The 24,097-nt window shown below is 34.0% G+C and overlaps 1 protein-coding gene and 1 long non-coding RNA gene across 4 annotated transcripts; one reads left to right on the top strand and one right to left on the bottom strand.

The window, feature by feature from the left end:
• Positions 1-219: 219 nt before the first annotated feature.
• Positions 220-6,166, bottom strand: LOC124456507. 2 transcript variants are annotated; one of them, XR_006952538.1, is made up of 3 exons: positions 5,946-6,166; positions 5,576-5,716; positions 220-421 (listed from the first exon to the last, which is right to left on the bottom strand). It is a non-coding gene; the product is annotated as an uncharacterized LOC124456507 (long non-coding RNA). The 2 variants fall into 2 exon arrangements; XR_006952504.1 differs by having other exon boundaries at positions 5,389-5,716.
• A 1,499-nt stretch (positions 6,167-7,665) lies between these two features.
• On the top strand, positions 7,666-23,127 carry LOC124453832. 2 transcript variants are annotated; one of them, XR_006951609.1, is made up of 7 exons: positions 7,678-7,861; positions 8,537-8,680; positions 10,207-10,324; positions 10,904-10,950; positions 11,071-11,187; positions 15,253-16,293; positions 20,624-21,181. XR_006951609.1 is itself a non-coding variant. In XM_047004958.1 (4 exons), exons 2-4 carry the CDS (start codon positions 8,570-8,572, stop codon positions 22,889-22,891), a joined length of 561 nt encoding a protein of 186 aa, XP_046860914.1. In that variant the 5' UTR covers positions 7,666-7,861; positions 8,537-8,569; the 3' UTR covers positions 22,892-23,127. The 2 variants fall into 2 exon arrangements, 1 of the variants encoding a protein (XP_046860914.1); XM_047004958.1 differs by lacking the exons at positions 10,207-10,324; positions 10,904-10,950; positions 11,071-11,187; positions 15,253-16,293 and adding an exon at positions 22,586-23,127 and having other exon boundaries at positions 7,666-7,861; positions 20,624-20,767.
• The last annotated feature ends 970 nt before the right edge of the window (positions 23,128-24,097 follow it).

Here is a 24,097-nt window from a genome sequence, read left to right on the forward strand (position 1 = left end):
TCTCACTTGAGAGATGTTTTCTTCACAAAAGTCAAGATGTTAATGAAAGTTTTATGACATCATGCGTTCGACTCCTTTTTAGGATTTTGATTGGTTGATAATTCCTCGAGATTTTGATTGGTTGGTTGGGGGAAACTGTTGTACACTTCCGACACATCTATGCCAAGGACAGAATCAGCGTACCCTGCAAACGAATGAAGACGTCGAACGACCAACACAGAGGTGATTCTTATTATCTCAAACCAATTTCAATTTTCAAAGCGTGCAAACGAGACTTTCAACTTGATTTGTAAATTTTTACCTTCGCGGCTAACTTGGATTCAGTAAAAGAGGTTGGTGTGAGAGTTACGATTTACGTTTTACTAATTTCAGTGTCGTTTATAACTTTCACGTTTTGCTCCACCATCGTTAAATCATCTCACTAATAATTTAAGTTTATTATTATTATACATGGTGTATCATACAGAATGTTTGAAATTTCTTGTTTATTTGCCATTGAGCTTAAGTTGGGTTATAATTTCTGATAAATTTAAATTGCTCAAAAAAAATTATGAATAAATGTCAGATTTTCAAACTATCTAACGCGTAATAACTGCTTAACTGCTTCAAATAATGATATAGTTGTACTAGAAACGAAAGCAAACTCTGACTTAAAAAATCTTGAAAAGTGGTTGATAGCAAAGTGACTTAGTTTGTGTTAAACCAAGACAGAATATTTGATCGTACGTCGTACATTGTCAAATAAGGCACACCGCGCCGCTGGATACCGATTGCCAGCATCTTCAATATCAAGCAATTTCTATTTGAATTTTCGCATCCAGTTCAATTTTGCATGTAATTATTAAAATTTTGCAATTTCGTCACAGAATACGGAATGTTAAGAATTTCTTTACTTGTAAACATTCCAATTCAGGTGTTAAGTATTAAATTTATCAAAACCCGTGGAGTTTCGCCGCTATAAAAACGCCGAGTTGGAAATCCATGCAGTAACGGGTTTAGATGTTTTAAATCTTTCATGATCTTTCCTATTACAATCATTTTAAGAAAACTTTTAAAGACTTTTTCAATTTCTTTTACTAGTTAGTACGTGCTCGCGTGCAATGTAACTTAATTGGGGGCATAGACTGGGTTAGTCTCGCGTGCATTCGCAGAATAATATCAAAATATCACGTGACCGTATAGCAAACTGTATCTACAATTCAGTCACTAAGGGCCTGTTTATATGGAGCCGAGTTTCATAATGTTTGTAAGTCTGCGTTTTGTGTGTCGTGAGTAATGTCTGATGTATGGTAGTTTGAAGTATAGAGTTGTTATTTTGGAATTTTCATTTGTGTTGGTTGTGATCTTCGTGTCAGTAGTTTCGGTGTCTAGTTTGAGGTTGTTGCTATGTTTGTTGTCGAGATATCGTTTTACGGTTCTTTTAATAAAGTGTAGTGGGAAAGAGTTTCGTAAAAAAGTGGATGTGATGTTTTTTTATGTCTCGTTAAAAGCCATTGTTAGTATTGTTAAGTTTGTATGCTCTGTCGATTAGTGTGCGATAAATTGGCACATTACAAGTCGATTGTTGACTCAAACCTTCACTTTACCCACAGATTTTTAACCTTGATCATTACTGACCAAGAGCTTAGCAATCTACTTTTGTGTTTATTTTGTCAGTTCTTCTCATTATGTCAGATACATGGCAATCAAGATTAGGGGTTGAAATGTACTTGTAAATCCTATTGCCATGCCTTTGCATTCATGCAAGAAATTTGTTAATTTTAAATGATAAATTTAAGCTATAAATTTCTATCATTGATTATCATTTTTATCTGTTAAGCCAAAGGTTGTCACAGATATGGACGAAGCAGACTTTGCAAAGGAACTGGAAAAACTTGAACTTCAAAATGCAGAATTTGATGGTGATGATGATAATCCTGATGATGAAGAATAACAAGGTGAAGCATAAATGATTGTGGTTTGTTTTAAAACTTGCTGTGTTTTATTTTTATCATTCACGACCTGCGGTTGCATTGAACAACAATTAGTTTAACTTCAAACTCCGTTCAAACCCTATACATTACAAACATCAATTATTTTCTATAAATGCCAAGTCGTTGAAATGAAAGCATATTTAGAAAGGAGATCATTAAATTTCATATTGCTAACAAATTCCTACGGCGAAAATTTTCATTGAACTTTTTAAGTTAAAAGTCACTTGAATCATAATTGATCCAAGATTCAAAATATCTTTTTAAAATTGGTTATGAATTATGACTGTCCATGCTATAGTCTGTCTGTCGCTTTCCATTGTCTGAGCCTGAGTTTAAATTTCATGTTAACTTAAAAGCACTTTGCTGAGGTATTCGGCAAAGTGCTTTTAGTATTCAGTACTCTTGTATTGAATGGCTCTTTTAAAAGCACTTTGCTGGGCTTTAATATTTGTAATAAGAATCCTTAAAGGATTTTAGGGGAATCCCTTAGAAATGCCCATGATGCACCAGAGGTCTTGCAATGACAAGCTCTCACTTTTACGGAATTATCTTTAAAAATAGGATTTTCTAAAGGTTTTAAAGATATTTTTAAGGATGTTTTTATACTTTAATTAATATACGCCTAATAATATTTAATGTTTCTTTACAAATACAACATTGAAAAACTTGAAAACAGCCAAAAAGGAGGAAGAAACATGAAAAATCATTTACTGGAATTGTAGCAGTATCAGATTGTATTGCTTGAGATGAAACCATATTCACAACACGGTTGTCCATCCATGTTACCGCAGTAATGGGTCTTTTGAATCGAAAGACAGATTGCCCTTCCGAAGGCAATCCTTCTGGAAGAATAGTAGCAGGGCCAACATCTTGTGTAAAAGCACCACGTCGTATTTCTCCCTCGTATTCATCGTTCGACCATTTAGTGTTTGAAAAGTTGTATGCCACTATTTTGCCAGACTAAGCGACCGTTTCCTCTTCCTCATCAGTTTCAATTAGGTCGAGATCATGTACGTTAATGAGGATTTCTACTTGTTCATCTTGCACAGAAGAAGACAGACCTTCAACATCAGGTTTCGAAAAGGCAGAAAGCTCGCAATCAATATCCGAGCGCACTCCATCATAAGAAATACCATAATCTTGCTCTAGGACGTCTACAACTTCGTTCAATGTCATGCTGTTGGGTTTATCCGCCATTGTTTATGTCTTGCCAAAACAAAATTTAAAGGGCAAGATTAAAAACTTCACAAAAAATCGCTCAAAACTAGTTTCGTAGACAAACTATACATCAAAATGCTCGCAAACACCTCCTTAATCGAATGGTGTACTTTAAAGCGCATGTCCGGCTTTTGTTTATGAGTTAGCTCGGCAAAAGAAGCGCTAGCACGTGGTGTCCGATATATCTGACACTGGGACTTAAAGGGAAAGAAAGGATTCTAGGGGAATCCCTTAGAAATACCCATGATGCACCAGAGGTCTTCCACTGACAAGCTCTCATTTTTATGGAATTATCCTTAAAAATAGGATTTTCTAAAGGTTTTTAAAGATATTTTTAAGGATGTTTTTATACTTTAATTAATATACGCCTAATAATATTTAATGTTTCTTTACAAATACAACATTGAAAAACTTGAAAACAGCCAAAAAGGAGGAAGAAACATGAAAAATCACTTTTTGAGCCCATGTGATCACGCCTTGTAGTTATATTTACAAATTTAAGGAATTTAATGGAAATTTGAGGAAGTTTTAAGCATTTTCTAAGGAACTTGGTAATTTGATTGTGATATAATACTGTTGATTTTCCGTTGGTTCACCAACAGATATTTCATGTCTGGCTCTCTTACTTTGTTCAAGCAATCTTTACTGTTTTGGACGAATCTTTTGTATATAGTTAAAGAAAACAGCTTATGTTTCAGAATTTCAAGTATTCTATATTTTATGTGAGAAAAGGTTGGTGATGATCAATTAAACTTTATCACGTCGAATATTGTAAGTTTTCCAGTATTTTGCATGAGCAAAGACGTTGTTTCAGTTTATGATGCACGAAATTCCGTAAAACCAATTGTATATTGTTCATTTATATAATTTAATTTCATTATTTTAAGTAAAAAATAGGTTGTAGCTCGTCAAAGCAACCCTTAGAATTTTCATTTGTTCCTTGACTCTCTGTAGTTGTAGTATTGCTTTATTCCAATAATCTTATGCTTCCTATACTGTCCACGTTAGTGTCATTTTTTTAACATCATGTATTTTCTATTATTAAGAAACAATATTTTATCGTATTTAGCTTTACTATTGTCTAAAGCAGCATTTTTGTCAAGGACGTTCAAAAAGTCCAAGTAGGCCGCAAATTGGCGGGTAGGCCACAAATTGGCGCAAAAGTCCATGTAGGCCACAAATGTAGGCCACAAACGATATAAGAACGATTCTTGTTTATGTCACCTAATGCGTGAGAAAAGGTTGGTGATGATCAATTAAACTTTATCACGTTGAATATTGTAAGTTTTCCAATATTTTGCATGAGCAAAGACGTTGTTTCAGTTTATGATGCGCAAAATTCCTTAAAACCAATTGTATATTGTTGATTTATATAATTTAATTTCATTATTTCAAGTAAAAAGTAGGTTGTAGTTCGTCAAAGCAACTGGCGAGTAACTCGCTCAGCCGGGTAACTCAGCTCCATATAAACAGGCCCTAAATCTGAAAATAAAGTTCTTTATGTGCATTTGAAACAAGCAAATGCCGATGTTAAATGTGCAAACAATTATGTAATTTTGTGTTAAGATGGCTTTTGCTAACACGCAGTCGTCCTATTACATAGCATCATGACTTTCCTTCATAAACCTTACTTATGCTCAGTACAACTAAAGTGTAATGTGCCAAATGGTAGTTCCAAAACCATGGCAAAAGTTATCAAAGTTTGAAACATCCTTTTTAGAAGGCTGCTGTAAATACAAATCAATAGCAATTAGACAATATAAGAAAAATCACTATTTGCCCTGATTATAACTGAAGGTAGATTACTGTCATACAAAATGAAATTGTTTTATTCCACGAGACTTTGAAATTGAACTATTACAAACATCGAGTTATTCCATGAAACATTAAGTCGAATTCAGTGAAACATGCATGTTCCCATGTATTAGATGATTCAGACAAATATTTATGAAAAAATTTTAATAGAAAAGTATCCAGTATTTTGACACAGCAAAAAGTTGCAGTGAGAAGCAACTACAACTTATGCTTGACCGCAGTCTATGCAAGCATCTTTGCCTACTTTAACAAAGCCTATCGCACATTGAACGTCAGCATTTGCTTCATTCTAATGCAACTAAATAACTTTATTTTCAGATTACATGGACGTAGATACGTAACCATAAACAAAAAGCAACAAAATTTTAGCTTGAAAGCTTACTTTGTCCTGATGTTGTTGACAAAACCTTCCGCATACGGCATAAGTAACCGGTAATTCTTTCTCAATGTATCGATCGACGTTGGGAGAAATTTGTGAGACACAGTGAAGTTATTTTCAATGAGCTTGCTTGTCAGCTTTTCGTTAGTGACTGATGACAGATTTTGCAATAATACTAAGTTTTACTAACCATCTCGTAAAATCCAAATCGATACAATCTTTCAGTTTATACTTCGACTTGAAGCCGTTGGATGTTGAACATCAGCATTTGCTTCATTCAAATGCAACTAAACAACTTTATTTTCAGATTACATGGACGTAGATACGCTACCTTTAACAAAAAGCAACAAAATTTTAGCTTGAAAGTCTTCTTTGTCGTGATGTTGTTGACAAAACCTTCCGCATAAGTAACCGGTATCCTTCATCTTGTTTGGGTCGACGATGGGAGAAATTTGTGAGACATAGTGCAGTTATTTTCAAGGGGCTTGTCTGTCAGCTTTTCGCTTATAACCGATGATAGATTTTTGCAATGATACTAAATTTTATTAACCATATCGTACCATTTAAGTCGATACAATCTTTCAGTTTGTTCTTTGACTTGACGCCGCTGGATGATATCACCTTCATTGCGATTTAATAAAGCAATTTTTCCTAAAATTTCATAGGCAGAATGCTACTGAATGCCCGTATTTAATTCCTCAAACAAAATGTCGTCTTTAGTTGTCTAAACTGACTTTGAAAGGCGGCAAGAAACAGCACAATATAGATTTTGCATTGTTGTCCATGCATAAACACATGCAAAATATAATACGATGGAATATTATATTCGATACCACCTGGCATAAACCTTATGCATAATGTATCATCGAATGTTCATTAATTTTTATCATCAAAAATTAAATTAGGAATAATTGGACGAGCAGTTTTCCAAAGTTCATTTTACAAAAATTTGCATGCTAAAGGCAAGCGGTAGCAAAGCAATTGCTTCGTTTAAATTATTCATCTTTACATGTATATGTTGCAGTTGACATGAAAGTTAGAACTCAGCCAATAACCAATTAAGTCATGTTAACTGGAGCTTAAAGAATGTTTTTTGTATTCTGTTCGATTTGTTGCCAACCTGCACAACATCAACACATCCATTAACACCAACAATTATATGGTGTCATATGCCACCACGTCTTAAAGTATTTGTGATTTAGCAAACCTTTTGTAGAACTTGCTCAAATAAAGTAAATGGTTTGAACCCGGGAGTATCGTTACATGTTTGTAAATGTAGATCGTTCAGGTCGTGAAAGTATGATAGTATGAAACATAGACATAGAAAAATAAACAGAAGGACATTTTCATGAACGGTATCCTGAGTTTGATGTACAAACTCTACGAGATGTACATCATCAAAATATGCGAATTAAAGTACCTCTGTTGTCATTAAGCGAAGCCAAGTTTTCAACCAGCTCCTGTGTGAACAACTTCAATATCGATGAATATGTTGAAGATATGAATACCTTTGTTCTTATGTTGTTGTAAATTTGTAATTTAAGTATTCATCTTCTAAAAATGCCTCGCACGGCTGAAAATGTCCTCTTCACCTTCAACTTTCAAATTTCAATACAACTTGCCATCTTATTTTTCAGTCGTTACAAAGCCAAAAAAACAGAGCTTCAGGGTTAAAACTCTCTACCGGTTTTCCTCTACATGTCATAAAAATTCTGCCTTAATCAGAAGTTTATAAAAGGAATAAAAACGCGTAATACAAAAATAAGGAAAGGAGCGAAAACGGTGAAAAAATCCAGAGCTAACTTTAATCAAATACGGGCAAGAGGTAAATCGCCAGCGTTGCAGAGGATCAAGGGATGGAACCTGGAGCAGAATATTTAATGTTTTTACTCGTACTTTTATATTTGGAACTTCTTATTGAATTGTATGATTTAAATTTTCCTTCAATTCCTGATGAACTATAAATATCTGTAATTTGTACAAGTCCGCTGTGAACATAATAATAATTGAAATATTAACTAATTAGAACAAATGTACTTTTCGATGTTGTATTTTCTTTTTGTGAAAAATTAAATTCTTATTATCATATCTTGTTGCGCTCTTATGCCCTCATTTACATAAAAAGATGAAATCCCTAATTTCCCACATCTAAAGGCCGGAAAACTGATTACGTCACTGAATACGTCACGACCATTTTTACGTTAGACATCGAATAATAATCGGCGAATACCGATAGTTCCACCGGATGTTTCCGAGAATCGGTAAAGTCAGTCATGAAAACTCAAGCTGTAAACTTGTTTGTCTGTATTTAAAGTATTATCGTTTGAGGTTCTTGAAAAGTTTTCAATGAAAAATGCTACTGATTAAAAAATCTGCGTTATATCTTTGTACATATTTTGTGCCATCATCAACATAACGAATTGTTTGTATTTCTATTTCAAAATCGAGCGACGTTTAATATTATGACTTCATTTAGGTAAGTTCTATTGTACTGTAATCATTGAGCATCTTTAGACTTTATAAAAAGATCTTTACTCCTTTTGAATTTTAAAACTGCTTTATATTTCTGACAAAAGTTTGCTGAGATTTTGTTTACGATTGTAACATGTGACAGCCTGGGTTATGTGTTTATTAGCATAATTATCAGTCAGCCAAGCTTTTTTGAAACCATTATGAATCAACATTAACATCATCTGACGTCGTACATAAACTGTTCTTAACCAATAGAACTATACCTCATATTCATCATGTCATTTTAACTTTTAAGTATGTTTATGTCAAGATTTCAATTGTAGAATGATTATTATATATACTACTGAACATTGTGTACAACAAGACAACTGTCAATAAATGAGTTGTCAAGGAAAATGAACCTTAAGAACCAAGAATAGCATGAAGCTTTGTTTTACACCACTGTAAATGACATCATTCTCATTGAAATGCATCAAATTGTAATATTGCTACATAAACACAATGAGGATGAACATTTTGACGTTCACGAAAACAAAATTTAATTATTTATAAATGTTCCAAATGTGCACAGCAATGTAATTATATCTTACAATAGCTGTGCCAGGCCTAAATACCATACAATGATAAATAATCTTTTGAAAATTTCACTGTTTGATTGTAAACTGTTTTCTTCTTTAAGATAAATCCCATTTCACCACCTACCTATGTTGTCATGACAACAACAATGAATCGAGAAGAAGGTTTGAAAGCTTTGGAAACATCTATCAAAGCCATTGAAGAAGTCATTATGAACAAGAAAGGAACATTTGTTTTACAACAAGCTGTAAGTGTTTGGTTTATATTTCTATGAAAAGTATATTGTATCACTAAAATGACATCCCCCTGGTGCCTCTACTGTCCTCATATCATCCTGTTACAATTTCCCTAAGTACCCCATGCTGTATTAAAAATGGGACATTATCAAAGTTCAAGTATGACGTCATCATCAGTTGTTTATTTGTAAATTACAATGACACCATCCCTGTCCTTTAAAATCAAAAATATAATGACCCTGTTAACATTAACAATATTTATCTGCGAGAATTGAAACATGAAAATGACATGAAGTAATGAGTGTAAAAATTCAAAAATCAAACAAAGTTAAAAAATTTGTATTGATAATTTCGTAGAAGCACTATTTCTAATGCGCATTTAATATACATGACGAGTTTTTTAAAATAGACATGTTTCAACATCTCATGATGCCATCTTCAGTATAAGTGAAATAATAAATAATACAAGGTTTATATAAATGTAATATGATACATAAATTACAACAACAATAAGGAAATAAGATAAATTAACGAGGAGCGTCCGAGCGTATTATAAAATAAATATTGTATTGAATTTAAAACTTGAACATTGAGGTCAGGGTTAGTTTTGTTAATGTGGAGTGCTTCTTTGATTTTAAGGGAGAATGAGGTGTCGGCAATGTGGATGATTTTGAAGCAAGAGGGTGAATAATTGGTTTTACATGAGTGAGATTTAAGAAGGTGTCGGTAGATATGAGAGTTTTTGTCTGTTGTGGTATGTTCCCTGATTCTGGTGGATAAATGGCGCGAAGTTTCGCCAATGTATCGGGAATTACATCCCGCGCAATTGAATTCATATACCACCATAAATTTAATTGAATCACAGGGATGGGGTCTTTGAATGAGAAAAGGTTTTTGATTTTGAATGATGTGAAAATTAGTCGAATGTTAATATCTGTACAGAAGCGTTTCATAATGTTTGTAAGTCTGCGTTGTGTGTGTCGTGAGTAATGTCCGATGTATGGTAGTTTGAAGTATAGAGTTGTTATTTTGGAATTTTCATTTGTGTTGGTTGTGATCGTCGTGTCAGGAGTTTCGGTGTCTAGTTTGAGGTTGTTGCTTTGTTTGTTGTCGAGATATCGTTTTACGGTTCTGTTAATAAAGTGTAGTGGGAAAGAGTTTCGTAAAAGAGTGGATGTGATGTTTTTTTATGTCTCGTTAAAAGCCATTGTTTGTTCGTATTGTTAAGTTTGTATGCTCTGTCGATTAGTGTGCGATAAATTGGCACATTACAAGTCGATTGTTGATTCAAACCTTCACTTTACCCACAGATTTTTAACCTTGATCATTACTGACCAAGAGCTTAGCAATCTACTTTTGTGTTTATTTTGTCAGTTCTTCTCATTATGTCAGATACATGGCAATCAAGATTAGGGGTTGAAATGTACTTGTAAATCCTATTGCCATGCCTTTGCATTCATACAAGAAATTTGTTGATTTCAAATGATAAATTTAAGCTATGAATTTCTATCATTGATAATCATTGTTATCTGTTTAGCCAAAGGTTGTCACAAATATGGATGAAGCAGACTTTGCAAAGGAACTGGAAAAACTTGAACGTCAAAATGCAGAAGTTGATGGTGATGATGATAATCCTGATGATGAAGAATAACAAGGTGAAGCATAAATGATTGTGGTTTGTTTTAAAAGTTACTGTGTTTTATTTTTTATTATACATGACCCTGCGGTTAAAACCCAACACAGATATCGATCTTTCATGTGACTATTAGAAATAAATGTTTCATGGTCAGTATTTCGAGAGAAAATTTATTTAAGGTCCAGTATGGTTAAAATACAGCCTCAAATATTTAACTTGAGATGAATTGGACCTTCGCGAAATTGTTGTAAATGTGTAGTCGTTGAAATGGAAGTTAAATTTCATCTTGACTTAATCTCGACGTTCGCCTTTTTTGTGTATCAGAACTTATACAGTCTGTGAAGTTCGTTGAAAATTTCTATAGCTACTTTCTAACTTTATATATCATCAAATGAAACTGAGAATATTTGAAATTTCAAACACGGAAGTGTATTAAGATGTTCGCTGTAAAATTACAAAAGTTCACAAAACGATAGAACCTTTATGATTTTATCGACATTGCAAATGGACAAAGCAACAATAAAAATAAACATTACTAGTTTTATGAAATAGTGTTGTTTCGTTTTCATCTGATGTATTTCATGCCGCTTCTGTTCAGAGCTTGTTTTGACTCTTGGGAGATGTTTCCATCACGAAAGTCAAAGTGTAAGTGATATCTGACGATGTCATGAGCTCGACGCAGTTTATAAACATTTACAAGAACCAATCAAAACCTTGTGATTTCACCACCCAAAGAAAATTCTGATTCTGATCATAATTATGTAGCTACACATTGACGCCCACCATTCTGTGACGTAAATCGATGAAACTCTCACCTTCGCATCTTCATGTTGTCAGGTTGAGATTTCTACTTCAGAAGAGAGGTTGCTGTGACTGTAAGAGGTAAGAAAGCTTGTCTATTTTATTTGACTCAGGTTGAAAGTAAATTTCAATCGAATGTAGCTGTCGTGCCTGAGATGTATTTCTTATACGATGTACCCATATCCCTAGCAGAAACTTTGTATGCAATAATTGACATTGAGGTATTTTTCATCTGCTAAAAAATATTGAAACATTTAATGAATTTTCACAAACTATCTTGTAAATAACCCGTACGAAAAGCGTCGTGCGACCCTAAATTTACAGTAAGTTTAATGATGTCAAAAGGGTGCTGTTGATGCGAATGGAGCTATGAAGTTTCCAAGTTCACTTTTATATGCATATTACAAACAACATCATGAACAGTATCAGTTTATACGTACCTAAGGGTCGTGCGACCCCTAAATTTATAGTAAATTAAATTGTGTGAAAAGTGCTGCCTCCGAAATGAAGAAAAACCTCCCTCTATGACACACGAGATGACATCTTGTTCCTTGTGAAGAAATGCTAATGATGCGGGCCTGCCCCCGCATACTTTGATCGTGCAATGTAATTTTTTCAATAACTGTAAAAACAATAGATTTCTAAAGAAATGAATAATGATAATGGTCTTAAATTTACATAGCACGACCAAATTAGCGCACTGGTGCCTCTGCTGATCATGCGCACACTAACTCAATAAGTTATCAGTCACGGAAGTAAATAAGAAAGTTCGGTCCGATTCAAACGTCGAACTTATCATGTGCCGAACTTAATACATTTTGCCCGAGAAAACTAGGGCGAGTTTTACACATCACGTGTTTAGTGATAATTGGCGCCATTTAGCGTTCATTTCAGTCAAACACATCTGCGGCAAAGGACAGTCTATGTTGACTCTACCATTTTCCTCCGACTCTTTGCTCGCTCAAACATGCTACGAATCAAAAAAATTCTTCAGCTAGTTTCCGTTCTGATTTGGTGTTCTGTTTTCGTCATTTTTGAACATATGATAAAATAAAAACACTGAATAAACTTCCAAAAACTTAACAAAAAGTCATATGATGTGTGTAAATCACTATGAATGTATTACATGTATTCAATAATTATCACTTCAGGACCTAAAGCAACCGAAGGCTTACTATAAACAATTAAGTTCGACAAATTAAGTTCGTTCGACGTTGAAATCGACGTCGAGCCACGTCGTTCTTTGTCGTACCAAATATGAATTAGGTTCGGCACATGAAAAGCACAACGTTTGAACCGTGCCTAAGCGAAAGTCGGTGATCTTTTCTTGTTGCTTTTTCAAGTCAATCAAGACGATTTAAGACGACAGTTCTTTTGAATACAAAGGTTCAGGAGTCACCTACATCTGAAAATTTCGAAAAACTGACGTTGTTCAACAACTTGTGGCAAAGAACAAACTAAGAGATTGTGATAATTTGAATTGTACCAGTAATAATTATAACATTGCAAAAGCTATAATTGGCTGTAGCACTGTGTCTTATAAAATTGGACGAAATTACGCTTGTCGTTGTGGAAGGTTTCTTGTTAAAAATTATTTGCTTTTCGTTTTGGACTGTGTTTCTACGTTCATTAAATATGAAAATAAAGTTCTTTATGTGCATTTGAAACAAGCACATACTGATGTTAAATGTGCAAATAATTATGTAATTTTGTGTTAAGATGGCTTTTGCTAACACGCAGTCGTCCTATTACATAGCATCATGACTTTCCTTCATAAACCTTACATATGCTCAGTACAACTAAAGTGTAATGTGCCAAATGGTAGTTCCAAAACCATGGCAAAATTTATCAAAGTTTGAAACATCCTGTTTAGAAGGCTGCTGTAGATACAAATCAATAGCAATCAGACAATACAAGAAAAATCACTATTTGCCCTGATTATAACTGAAGATTGATTACTGTCATACAAAATGAAATTGCTTTATTTCACGAGTCTTTGAAATTGAACTATTACAAACATCGAGTTATTTCATGAAACATTAAGTCGAATTCAGTGAAGCATGCATATTCCCATGTATTAAATGATTCAGACAAATATTGTTGATAAAATTAAATAGAAAAGTATCCAGTAATTTGACACGACAAAAAGCTGCAGTGAGAAGCAACTACAACATATGCTTGACCGAAGTCTATGTAAGCATCTTTGCCAACTTTACCAAAGCCTATCGCACATTGAACATCAGCATTTGCTTCATTCTAATGAAACTAAATAACTTTATTTTCAGATTACATAGATATAGATACGCTACCTTTAACAAAAAGCAACAAAATTTTAGCTTGAAAGTCTACTTTGTCGTGATGTTGTTGACAAAACCTTCCGCATACGTAACAGGTATCCTTCATCTTGTTTGGGTCGACGATGGGAGAAATTTATGAGACATTGTGCAGTTATTTTCAATGGGCTTGCTTGTCAGCTTTTCGCTAATAACCGATGATAGATTTTTGCAATGATACTAAATTTTATTAACCATCTCGTACCATTCAAATCGATACAATCTTTCAGTTTGTTCTTTGACTTGACGCCGCTGGATGTTGAACAATATCACCTTCATCGTGATTTAGTAAAGCAATTTTTCCTAAAATTTCAGAGGCAGAATGCTCCTCGATGCCCGTATTTAATTCCTCAAACAAAATGTTGTCTTTAGTTGTCTCAACTGACTTTGAAAGGCGAAAAGAAACAACACAATATAGATTTTGCATTGTTGTCCATGCATAAACACATGCAAAATATAATACGATGGAATATTTTATTCGATACCACCTGGCCGTGACCACTTACACCACTAGACAATAGATCATGCGCGCTTTTGGCTGTTTTCTACTGAATTGTGTCTTCCATCATATACTTCTTGACTCCCACATATACTTCACATACTTGATACCTTGTTAGTTTGCACAAGACTACAAGTGTATGAGTCACTCAAGGAATAACCTTGTTAGTGTGATTTTCAGGAATAACCTTGTTAGTTTGCACAACGTGTATGATTACTCAAGGAATAACCTTGTTAGTTTGCACAACACCACAAGTGTATGAGTTACTCAAGGAATAACCTTGTTAGTTTGCACAAGACCATAAGTGTATGAGTTACTCAAGGAATAACCTTGTTAGTTTGCACAAGACCACAAGTGTATGAGTTACTCAAGGAATAACCTTGTTAGTTTGCACAAGACCACAAGTGTATGAGTTACTCAAGGAATAACCTTGTTAGTTTGCACAAGACCACAAGTGTATGAGTTACTCAAGGAATAAAAGCAATTTTTCATTCCTATTTTTCTTATTTGTGGTTTCTCAAGAACAGGTACTTTGTTTACAAGAGAACACATACTTTTACTCGAGCTAAATTTTGTTAGTCTTTATTTAGCTAAAGCTACGAGATATGTTTTGGTTTACTATTAGTATACTTACTGAATTTGTACAAAATTGCGGGGTTTGGATTTCTAATGGACAGTACAAGCTAGTTTAGGCTTTTCTGACGTTATGTTCAATACAGTTTAACATCATGTAAATTTTTAAATTACTGAATTTTGACCTTATGCATAATGTATCGAATGTTTATTAATTTTAGCTGCCATGCTTTGATCTTGTTTCATACCTTTTTTGTACAGTTGAAAATTATCCCAAATTTAACTCCAAAATTTTGCGCCCAAACCCTCACGACATAAGAGGATAGGAATATTCAATTGTCTATTTGAATCTATTCTCACTTCTGTTGGGGGCTATGTTCATATATGCATGACATTTTCTACGCTGCTTTATTTATTTTACGATTCTTGGAAATGTTGCAAAAATACTTATTTCATATAACAAGGCGCTCATTCGGCCAGAAAAATGTTTGATTATATTTGCGTCTTGTAATAGTTGTCAAATAGCACAAGGAAATTTGCAGCAATGCAACAAATTAAAGGCACCACTTGTCTCAGAATCCTTCTTTCCTATACTTGCTACGCGGTCGTGTATGAAATACTTTGGTTGTCTGTAAAATTGAAATCAAATTTTAAGCATTATCACTTAACTTTTAAAGTAGTGTATTGTATGGAAAAGTTCCGTGAATAATGACTTCTTATCTTGATTTTATACAAACATAGCCATGGATAAGAAGCCTGGTGAAACTTCGAAGAACTCGAGAAGCTCAGAAAATGAACAAAACGACCAAAGCAATGATTAGGAAAACTTTCAAGATCGTCATGGAGAAGTGAGAGCGGAAATGGGAAATGGTACTGGAGGTTATCCCATACCAGAGAGCCGTATTGAAGAATTCAATTTTTCGCCTTACATACCAGGAGAACTTTAAATCAACTTTAGCTCAATGTATTAGAACCTTCATATTTAGAAACAACCACTCACCTTATATCTTTTATTTATTTGTACGTTAAACGTAAACACTTCATTATACATTCTGTTTCAAAAACAAAAACTTTCAAGGACATGTATGCTAACACCTTGACCGCCTTGTGTAATTAATTGACAAACAATTTATGTAGCTTTTTTAAAAACTTTGTACGTAAACTTTTGTAACTATATTCATTTTTTTATTTGCGCCATTGTTGTCTTTGATTGGAATGATCATTTTTGATGTAATCAGTTTTAACAGTGGTTTTAATAACGAACTATTCACCGTTTTCTCTTTAGGTATTTCTTGGTAATTGATTTTAAGACAAGCCAAATGATTATGGTAAATGTTTTTTGAGGAAAAAGACATTTTTGAGTATAACGAGACAATAACTTCAAAAACACCATAATTTTCATTAATTGTGGTTAATTTTTGATTGATTATCATATTGAATTTCATAAATAATTTGTAATGATAATTATTCATTGCGCTCGGCCAGGGGACTGTGAAAATTGTGAATTGGTTTTGTATTTATGAAAGCTGACTTGATAACATTGAAAATGAACTGAAATTTTTTTTCTTTGCTTTTCTCTCATTATGGTAAAACAAAGGTTATCCTCTCTGTGGCATTTCGTTATTTGTGTCTTAATTTACGACCACAATGGCTGACTATGTTTGCTGGCGTTTTGGGGAGTAATTTGTTTATTTGCATTTAACCTGGAAATGTTAACGTGAAAGAACCAGAACCGAACGAAGAAAAAGTTGAACCAATACATTCTGTGCTTGACGTAATAAGGTTTGTGCAAAATATCGATAAGTATATAAATGTTTACTTTATGTATGTATTTGTTTGTCTGTTAAGTTGACTTTGTTTGTAAAATCAAAGATTAGATTGTAATGCAATTATTTACAAATAAATTGTCTTATTTTCTCTTACTCTTGCATGAAGAATTTCGTGTCAAGAAAAAGTACCGATCCTCAACCTTTTTGTAATAAATCTGTGTATCACTTTAATTCATGTGCATACACTACGCCCTTAACACCTTGTTATCATTTGCATACCATCATCAAATCATCTACATACATGTTAGTAAATGTAGGTCGTCCTGGTTGGTATAGTCCTGAGAAGGACTGTTTTTGTTGTTGTTGACTGACGTTTTGACAACCTTAGCGGTAGTCATCTTCAGAGTCATCTTCTTTGACAAACGATTGAATTTTAAAACTGCTTTATATTTATGGCAAAAGTTTGCTGAGATTTTGTTTACGATTGTAACATGTGACAGCCTGGGTTATGTGTTTATTAACATAATTATCAGTCAGCCAAGCTTTTTTGAAACCATTATGAATCAAAATTAACATCATCTGACCTCGTACATGAACTGTTCTTAACCAATAGAGCTATACCTCATATTCATCATGTCATTTTAACTTTTAAATATGTTTATGTCAAGATTTCAATTGTAGAATGATTATTATATATACTACTGAACATTGTGTACAACAAGACAACTGTCAATAAATGAGTTGTCAAGGAAAACAAACCTTAAGAACCAAGAAAAGCACGAAGCTTTGGTTCACACCACTGTATATGACAGATCATTCTCATTGAAATGCATCAAATTGCAATATTGCTACATAAACACAATGAGGATGAACATTTTGATGTTCACGAAAACAAGATTTAATTATTTATAGATGTCCCAAATGTGCACAGCAATGTAAATATATCTTACAATAGCTACAAGGTCCGAATTAGCGTTTCGCAAATCGCAAATTGCGAAGTGATTTCGATTTTGGCGAAATATTGCGAAGCAAATTTCGTAAAATTGCGAAGCTCATTTCGCATTTCTTGTTATTTAATGTAAATTAGCTTACTGAAAGCACTCTTTTTATATTGCTGTGATGGATGTGTTTTTATTATGCTTTGCGACCACTCCCTAAGTTTTAAAATACGTCAAAAGAAATATCAAATGATCAAATTTCTTGCACTATTTGCATAATTTCAAAGCGTTGCTATTACATCATGCCTCAGGAATGTGACTAACAGGAATTTATCCTAAAATGGTCGCAACTTTTTAAAAAACTTCGCTATCTATTGTAATATGAAACGTAACATTTTCAATATTATCTGAAAACGCGAAGTGACAAAGTCACAAACTAATACACACTGCATACGTTAACGATGGCGAAGCAAAAGACTGTAGAAAATTGGGAGCGAGATTTAAACGTTAAATTGATCAAAAGTCTTAGTACAGATAAGAAAAAAGTAGAAGCGTTAAAATGTTCTGTCTGTGTGGAATTCTCCTCAACAATTTCTTCAATAGCTGGTTTTTCGCAAGCATGGATAGATGGGACAACATCTGTCAAATTAGATAGCTTGAAAAAACATGTCCAAGGTAAAGCACATCAACATGCAAAACGTCTTTTTGATCAGAAGTCCTTGGGCGAAACTTTTGGCGCACAAGTTGTTGAACGATCTCCAATTGGAAGAGGTTTGATCAAAATGGCAGAGATTGACAGGAAAGTAATGATTACTCGTTTCAACACTGCCTACTATTTAGCCACTTCAGAAAGACCCTATAGCGATAGTGAGGGCATCATTACGTTAAACGAAATGAACGGAATGATTTGCAGTTCCAAATTCCGAAACGAGCGTGCTATGGCAAACATCACTGATTCAATTGCTGACAAACTCAAGCAGAAGCTGATGTCTGAATTGAAGAAAACACGCTATTTTTCTTTGTTGACCGACGGCAGCACTGACAAAGGCGTTTCTGAACAGGAAGTTTTGTATCTCCTTTTTTATAAGCAGTGAAGGTAAATGCAATACACTGAACTGAATTATTTCGATTCTTGTCTTTAGATGCGTTATTTCTATTTTTTCAATGGACAGGTATCCCTCAAATAAGTTTTTTAGCAATTGAATCACCTACATCAACAAGTGCAGATGGCCTTAAGAAGATGATACAGGATTGCTTTTCCCGGTTTCACATGAACAATTTCCCAAGACAACTGGCAGCGCTAAACGTGGATGGAGCTTCGGTAAATTTGAGTAGCATAAACGGACTTTCAGCCAAACTTCGCAAAGGCTCACCATGGCTGCTTACTATTCATTGCTTCAACCATCGCCTTGAACTGGCTGTTAAAGACGCATTTAAAGGAACAGGTATGGTGTCACAACAGTTAGACACTTCTTTTGTTTAAGATGTTGAATTTCAGAACAATGTGTTCGTAATATATACATTACTCATTTAATCAGAATTTGACGAAGTGGATGAGCTCCTGACTAAATTGTATTACTTGTACCAAAAGTCGGCAAAGCGCTATCGCGAATTGAAGGGATTCAGCGAGATTTTCGAAAAGAGCATAGCAAAGCCAGCCAAAGCCTTTGGAACGAGATGGATTACCCACAAGTTGAAAGCCATGGAGACCTTTGTTGCCAATTATGGCGCATACATGCTACACATTGAGTCATTGTCCCAAACAGATTCGGTGCCAGCAAAAGAGAATTGAAGGGTTTTGTCAAAATGGACGTATGCAAAGTATCCTATGCTGATGACAGTATACATTGACATTTTGAGGCCTTTGAAGGTAATTAGTATAACGCTTCAATGTTCAGATTTGCTGTCTCATCACAACATATATAATCTGGTGCAAAATTAAGAGTTGTGACTTTTATTTTTAGGTTCTTAGCCTGGGATCCCAAAAGGAAGTTCACGACCCTGTTAAAGCGGTGAAGCGCATTAATGAATTTGAGTGGACTATGGTCAAACTAAAAGAATTGATCAATAAATGCGTTCAGGACGACTCCGAAAAACTTATTAATTTTACACGGTTTTTGAAGGAGTGCGAAGCCACAACGTCCGACGACTGTAAGTAATTGATGAATGAGTCCCTGACTTTACGTACGCTTGAAATGTTTTTTCACACAGTAGAACCTCACCAACCTTTGACAAAACGGCAAAAAATTACCAGGCATCAAGTGGAAGAACTTGAAGACGATGAAGATGAAGCAGGTACTTTTAAATGTTATAATTAGTGTTTTGTTAATGTAATACTTTATGTCATAACATTGCCTTTTCTGTTTCTGAAGATGTTTCTTACCAAAGAATAAAGCTAAAAGGGTTTAATGCGTCCCGGAGGAAAGTAACGAAAACTTATGAAAAAAGGATTAATGCAGTGTCTAGAAGTGTGCAAGGAAGATTTGAAGAGTTCCGAGAAAGTGTGGTGTTTAAAAATCTGCCAGTCATATTGGACTTTGCAATGTGGCCCAAGGACGACGAAGCACTTAAGCGGTATGGCGACAAGGCAATTTTAGAACTGAAAGAGTTTTACCAGGCTTTACTTGTTCAGAATGGATGCAACATTGACAAAGTCGTCTCAGAATGGAATCGTTTGAAGGTTTGAATAGTAAATGCATTGTTTTCCTTTCGTATTATACAGTTGGATAACTGAATATTTCTTCTGCTAGTGTCACGTCAAAAGCTACATAGTTGGAGCAGAAAAAAAGGGAAAATATGTAAATGTATGGCAAAGCATCTGGGAAAATGTTATAATGCAAAAAGAGTGCAAAAATGTACTGCATATAATTGAATTGTTGCTCATAACACCATTCACGAATGCCAAGGTGGAGCGTTTATTTAGCCGAATGAACAGAATTAAGACAACTCTGCGAAATCGTTTGAGTAAACAACGACTCAACGCTCAGCTAAGAATTGGTGAAGAAGAATGCCCGCTAGCTGAATTCAATGCGGAGGAAGCTCTCCAATATTGGCTAGAGCAAAAGATTAGACGCCCAAATGGTGCAAAACCACGAAAGTATCCAGCAGAAAGGCAATCAAAGTCAGCGTCATCTACAAACATTGTTGATATTGCAGTTTAGTTTATAGTTTTTAAAATTAATAAAAAGTATTGGCGTAATCATGTGCATTGTAAAAATTGCGAGAAGAAATTAAATCGGGGGTCGATCGGAACGGGGGTCGGTAGGAACTTATTCCAAAAAAGTTGCGAAGCAATTTTTTTGCGATAATTCGGACCTTGAGCTATGTCAGGCCTAAATACAATACAAGGACAAATAATCTTTTGAAAATTTCACTGTTTGATTGTAAACTGTTTTCTTCTTTAAGATAAATCCCATTTCACCACCAACTTATGTTGTCATGACAACAACAATGAATCGAGAAGAAGGTTTGAAAGCTTTGGAAACATCTATCAAAGTCATTGAAGAAGTCATTATGAACAAGAAAGGAACATTTGTTTTACAACAAGCTGTAAGTGTTTGGTTTATATTTCTATGAAAAGTATATTGTATCACTAAAATGACATCCCCCTGGTGCCTCTACTATCCTCATATCATCCTGTTACCATTTCCCTAAGTACCCCATGCTGTATTAAGACGGACATATTCAATCATTAGTCGTTTATTTGAAAATTACAATGACACCATCCCAATGCATTGAAATCAATAATATTAGGACCCTGTGACATTGGCAATAATTTATGTAAACTGACCACAAAAATTAGTTTTTCCTAAAGCTAATTATGCATTGTGATATCATAACAATGTCTTTTGCATATTGAAGAAAAGTTATGTGTCTCATCTGATTATGGCTCATCTGATTATGACCTTCATGGGAGGTATCGGTCCCACTTTACCATACTTTTATATTACAAAATCACAGTTTTTGCGTTTTTATTTGTTCTACAAACTTTTGATTCGAGCAAAATTTTTGTGAAAGGGACAGAACAACCGTCAAAGATATTTAATCCTAAAACGTTTGTCTTCTTTGCTTTATAATGGCAGAAAATTGAGATGGTACAAGGTCGACCCGCATTGTTTTGACACAAACTGGAGATTATATGATGTTGCTGCTTCTCAAAAAATGTAGAAACATTACAGAATCCTACTACTGCTACCAAAATTTCATCTGCAATGTTTATGGAAGATTGTTACAAATTTACTTATTTAACAACACTTTGTTATTCACATCGCTAATATCATAATAATTTCAAATTACGTCTTTATTATATCAGTGATGAAACAAAACAAATCGACCTAGAAAAGTAATCAGAAAGACATTTTAATGAACAATAGTTTGTTGAAAACGGTATCATCAAACTCTACGAGATGTACATCATCAAAATATGCGAATTAAAGTACCTCTGTTGTCATTAAGCGAAGCAAAGTTTTCAACCAGTTCCTATGTGAACAATTTCAATATTGATGAATATGTTGAAGATATGAATACCTTTGTTCTTACTTTGTTATAAATTTGTAATTTAAGTATTGATCTTCTAAAAATGCCTCGCTTGACTGAAATTGTCCGCGTCACCTTCAACTTTCAATTTTCAATACAACTTGCCATCTTATTTTTCAGTCTTTACAAAGCCAAAAAAACAGAGCTTCAGGGTTAAAACTCTCTACCGGTTTTCCTCTGCATGTCATAAAATTTGCCTTAATCAGAAGTTTGTAAAAGGAATAAAAACGCGAAAACTGTGATTTTGTACTACAAAAGTGTAGTAAAGTGGGATCAATACCCCCCATGAAGCCAATAGCAAATGATCGATCTTCCGGCTTCAATTTTCGCAAGAGATGCGTTATCCAGTCTAATACACATATCAGTGGACTGCCGTCGCAGATTGAACCGTAAGTAAAAGGGCATGCCACGCCATTTTCACGGCGTCTTAGACGACAACGTCGTGTTTGCAAAATCACTGTAAGGTAGCAAGAAAGCGTGATGATTTTAGTTTATTATTATTATACTGGGTGAAATAAAATAATTGTTTATGATCTTAAATTTTATCTACATTTCTATGTAGTCAGTGTGGGTCATGTACGTCATACAACCATACAACCCCGCAAACTTGGTAGCTGTCGTCATGTAGAAAGAATTGTCAAGTGATTTAAAAATAAAATACTTATGAATCCAGAATATACTTTGCAAATTTCAGAACATTACCATTGATAATTTTTCTAGAAATCTATAGTTTCACCGTCTGAGAGTGGTGAAGTTTAAAATTCGTAATAAGTTGGCTATTTTGTGGAATAGTCCAGATTATGCATCTTTTCCTATTCTAATTATCTTTAGATCGTCATTTACAAAAAGATGACCGACAAAGGTGAAAAATCCTGTGTTGAAAAAGAGGATAACGTTAAAGAAGATGGTTGTGATGGGCTAGAAGATGGCAACGAAAGATACGACAATACATTAGAAAATGAAAGTATGGAAGATAGTGGAAATACTCAACCAATTCTAAATTCACCCATTCAAGAAACGCTTCCTGAAGAATTTTTGTTTGACCTGCAAGACTTGACAGGAGAAGATGGATGTGTGATGGAAATGCTGAACGAAGATTTTGTGTTAAATGTTCCATTAACGTTAGAAAAACTTTAAAGATTCGTCAACTTCAACGTAAAATGATTTATACTAAGAGAAATAAATCATGCACATTTTATATTATAAATAGGTTTGTGTAAAACGCAAGAACTCAAGAAAATATTTTGTTTTAACCATTCAATAATGAATGGAAGAAAGGCATACTTTAATCTTATCTACTAATGAACAATTTAAAATAATTTGTACGTTTTTGTAAAGCTCTTTCTTAATAATAATTATTTTCATTAATGTAATTATTGATCTTTATCAAGTGATAATTTTTAGAGCTGTCATTCCATGCGTTATAATGTATAAACCACTGAGCCACTGGCAAAACACCGAACATTTGCATGTTTGAAATACAAGAGGTCAACAAGAGGTCAACAAGTTCCGATTCTTCAGTCAAACAGCTAAACACAGCTTGACGTTGGACAAAGACATGCTATACAGTGTTACCACTGATAAATAGGAAAAACGCACACGAAAAAACAAAGCTAATTAAAAAATAGGGTATTCCTTTCGGTTTGAGTTATAGAATTATAGTAATTTTCAAGGTTGAAAGAGAAATAGAGTTGTAGATTCATCAATATTGTTGCCAGGCGGGATTTTCAATATAAATATTACACTACAACATATAAGTTATAAGTTGGACTGTAATATTTATATTGAGTGATCGATTTATAATTGGTGTTGGTATTGACTGATTTTCGAAACTTCAAATTCACGTAATCTTAACGGCTCTTCACAGGATTTGCACTAACCTAAAAATCAACATATACAAACGAGTAATTCAAAACTTCACATCATTCAGTTTATTACCGACTTGAGATTGTTGCTTTCGATGGTGAGCATCAATTTAATCAAGTTAAAACTTTGGATATATTATGTATGTTATTTCTTTTATGAAACTAGACGGAGTAGGGCTGTCATTTCATTTGTAATAAAATGTAATTTTTTCATGGATCGCATAGCATATCTTTATTGAGTGGCTATATCAACCACCAAATTTGGATGCAAGTAAGGGAACTGAGCATTATTTAGATAACTTTGCCAAAAATGCTGAATTTAGCTCCAAACAAGACGCTGTTTCCTAAGAGAGACAGGCTGTGAACAGGAAGTGCGTCTGCAATAGCATAAACTGTTCGCCAGCAAAACGGTCAATTTATCGTGTTTTGTTTACGTACGCTTATCAATAAAACCTGAAAAATATTTAGAGTTCATCAA

This window comes from Xenia sp. Carnegie-2017, unplaced genomic scaffold (genome assembly GCF_021976095.1).
Source record: "Xenia sp. Carnegie-2017 unplaced genomic scaffold, XeniaSp_v1 HiC_scaffold_1, whole genome shotgun sequence".
Lineage (NCBI taxonomy): Eukaryota > Metazoa > Cnidaria > Anthozoa > Malacalcyonacea > Xeniidae > Xenia > Xenia sp. Carnegie-2017.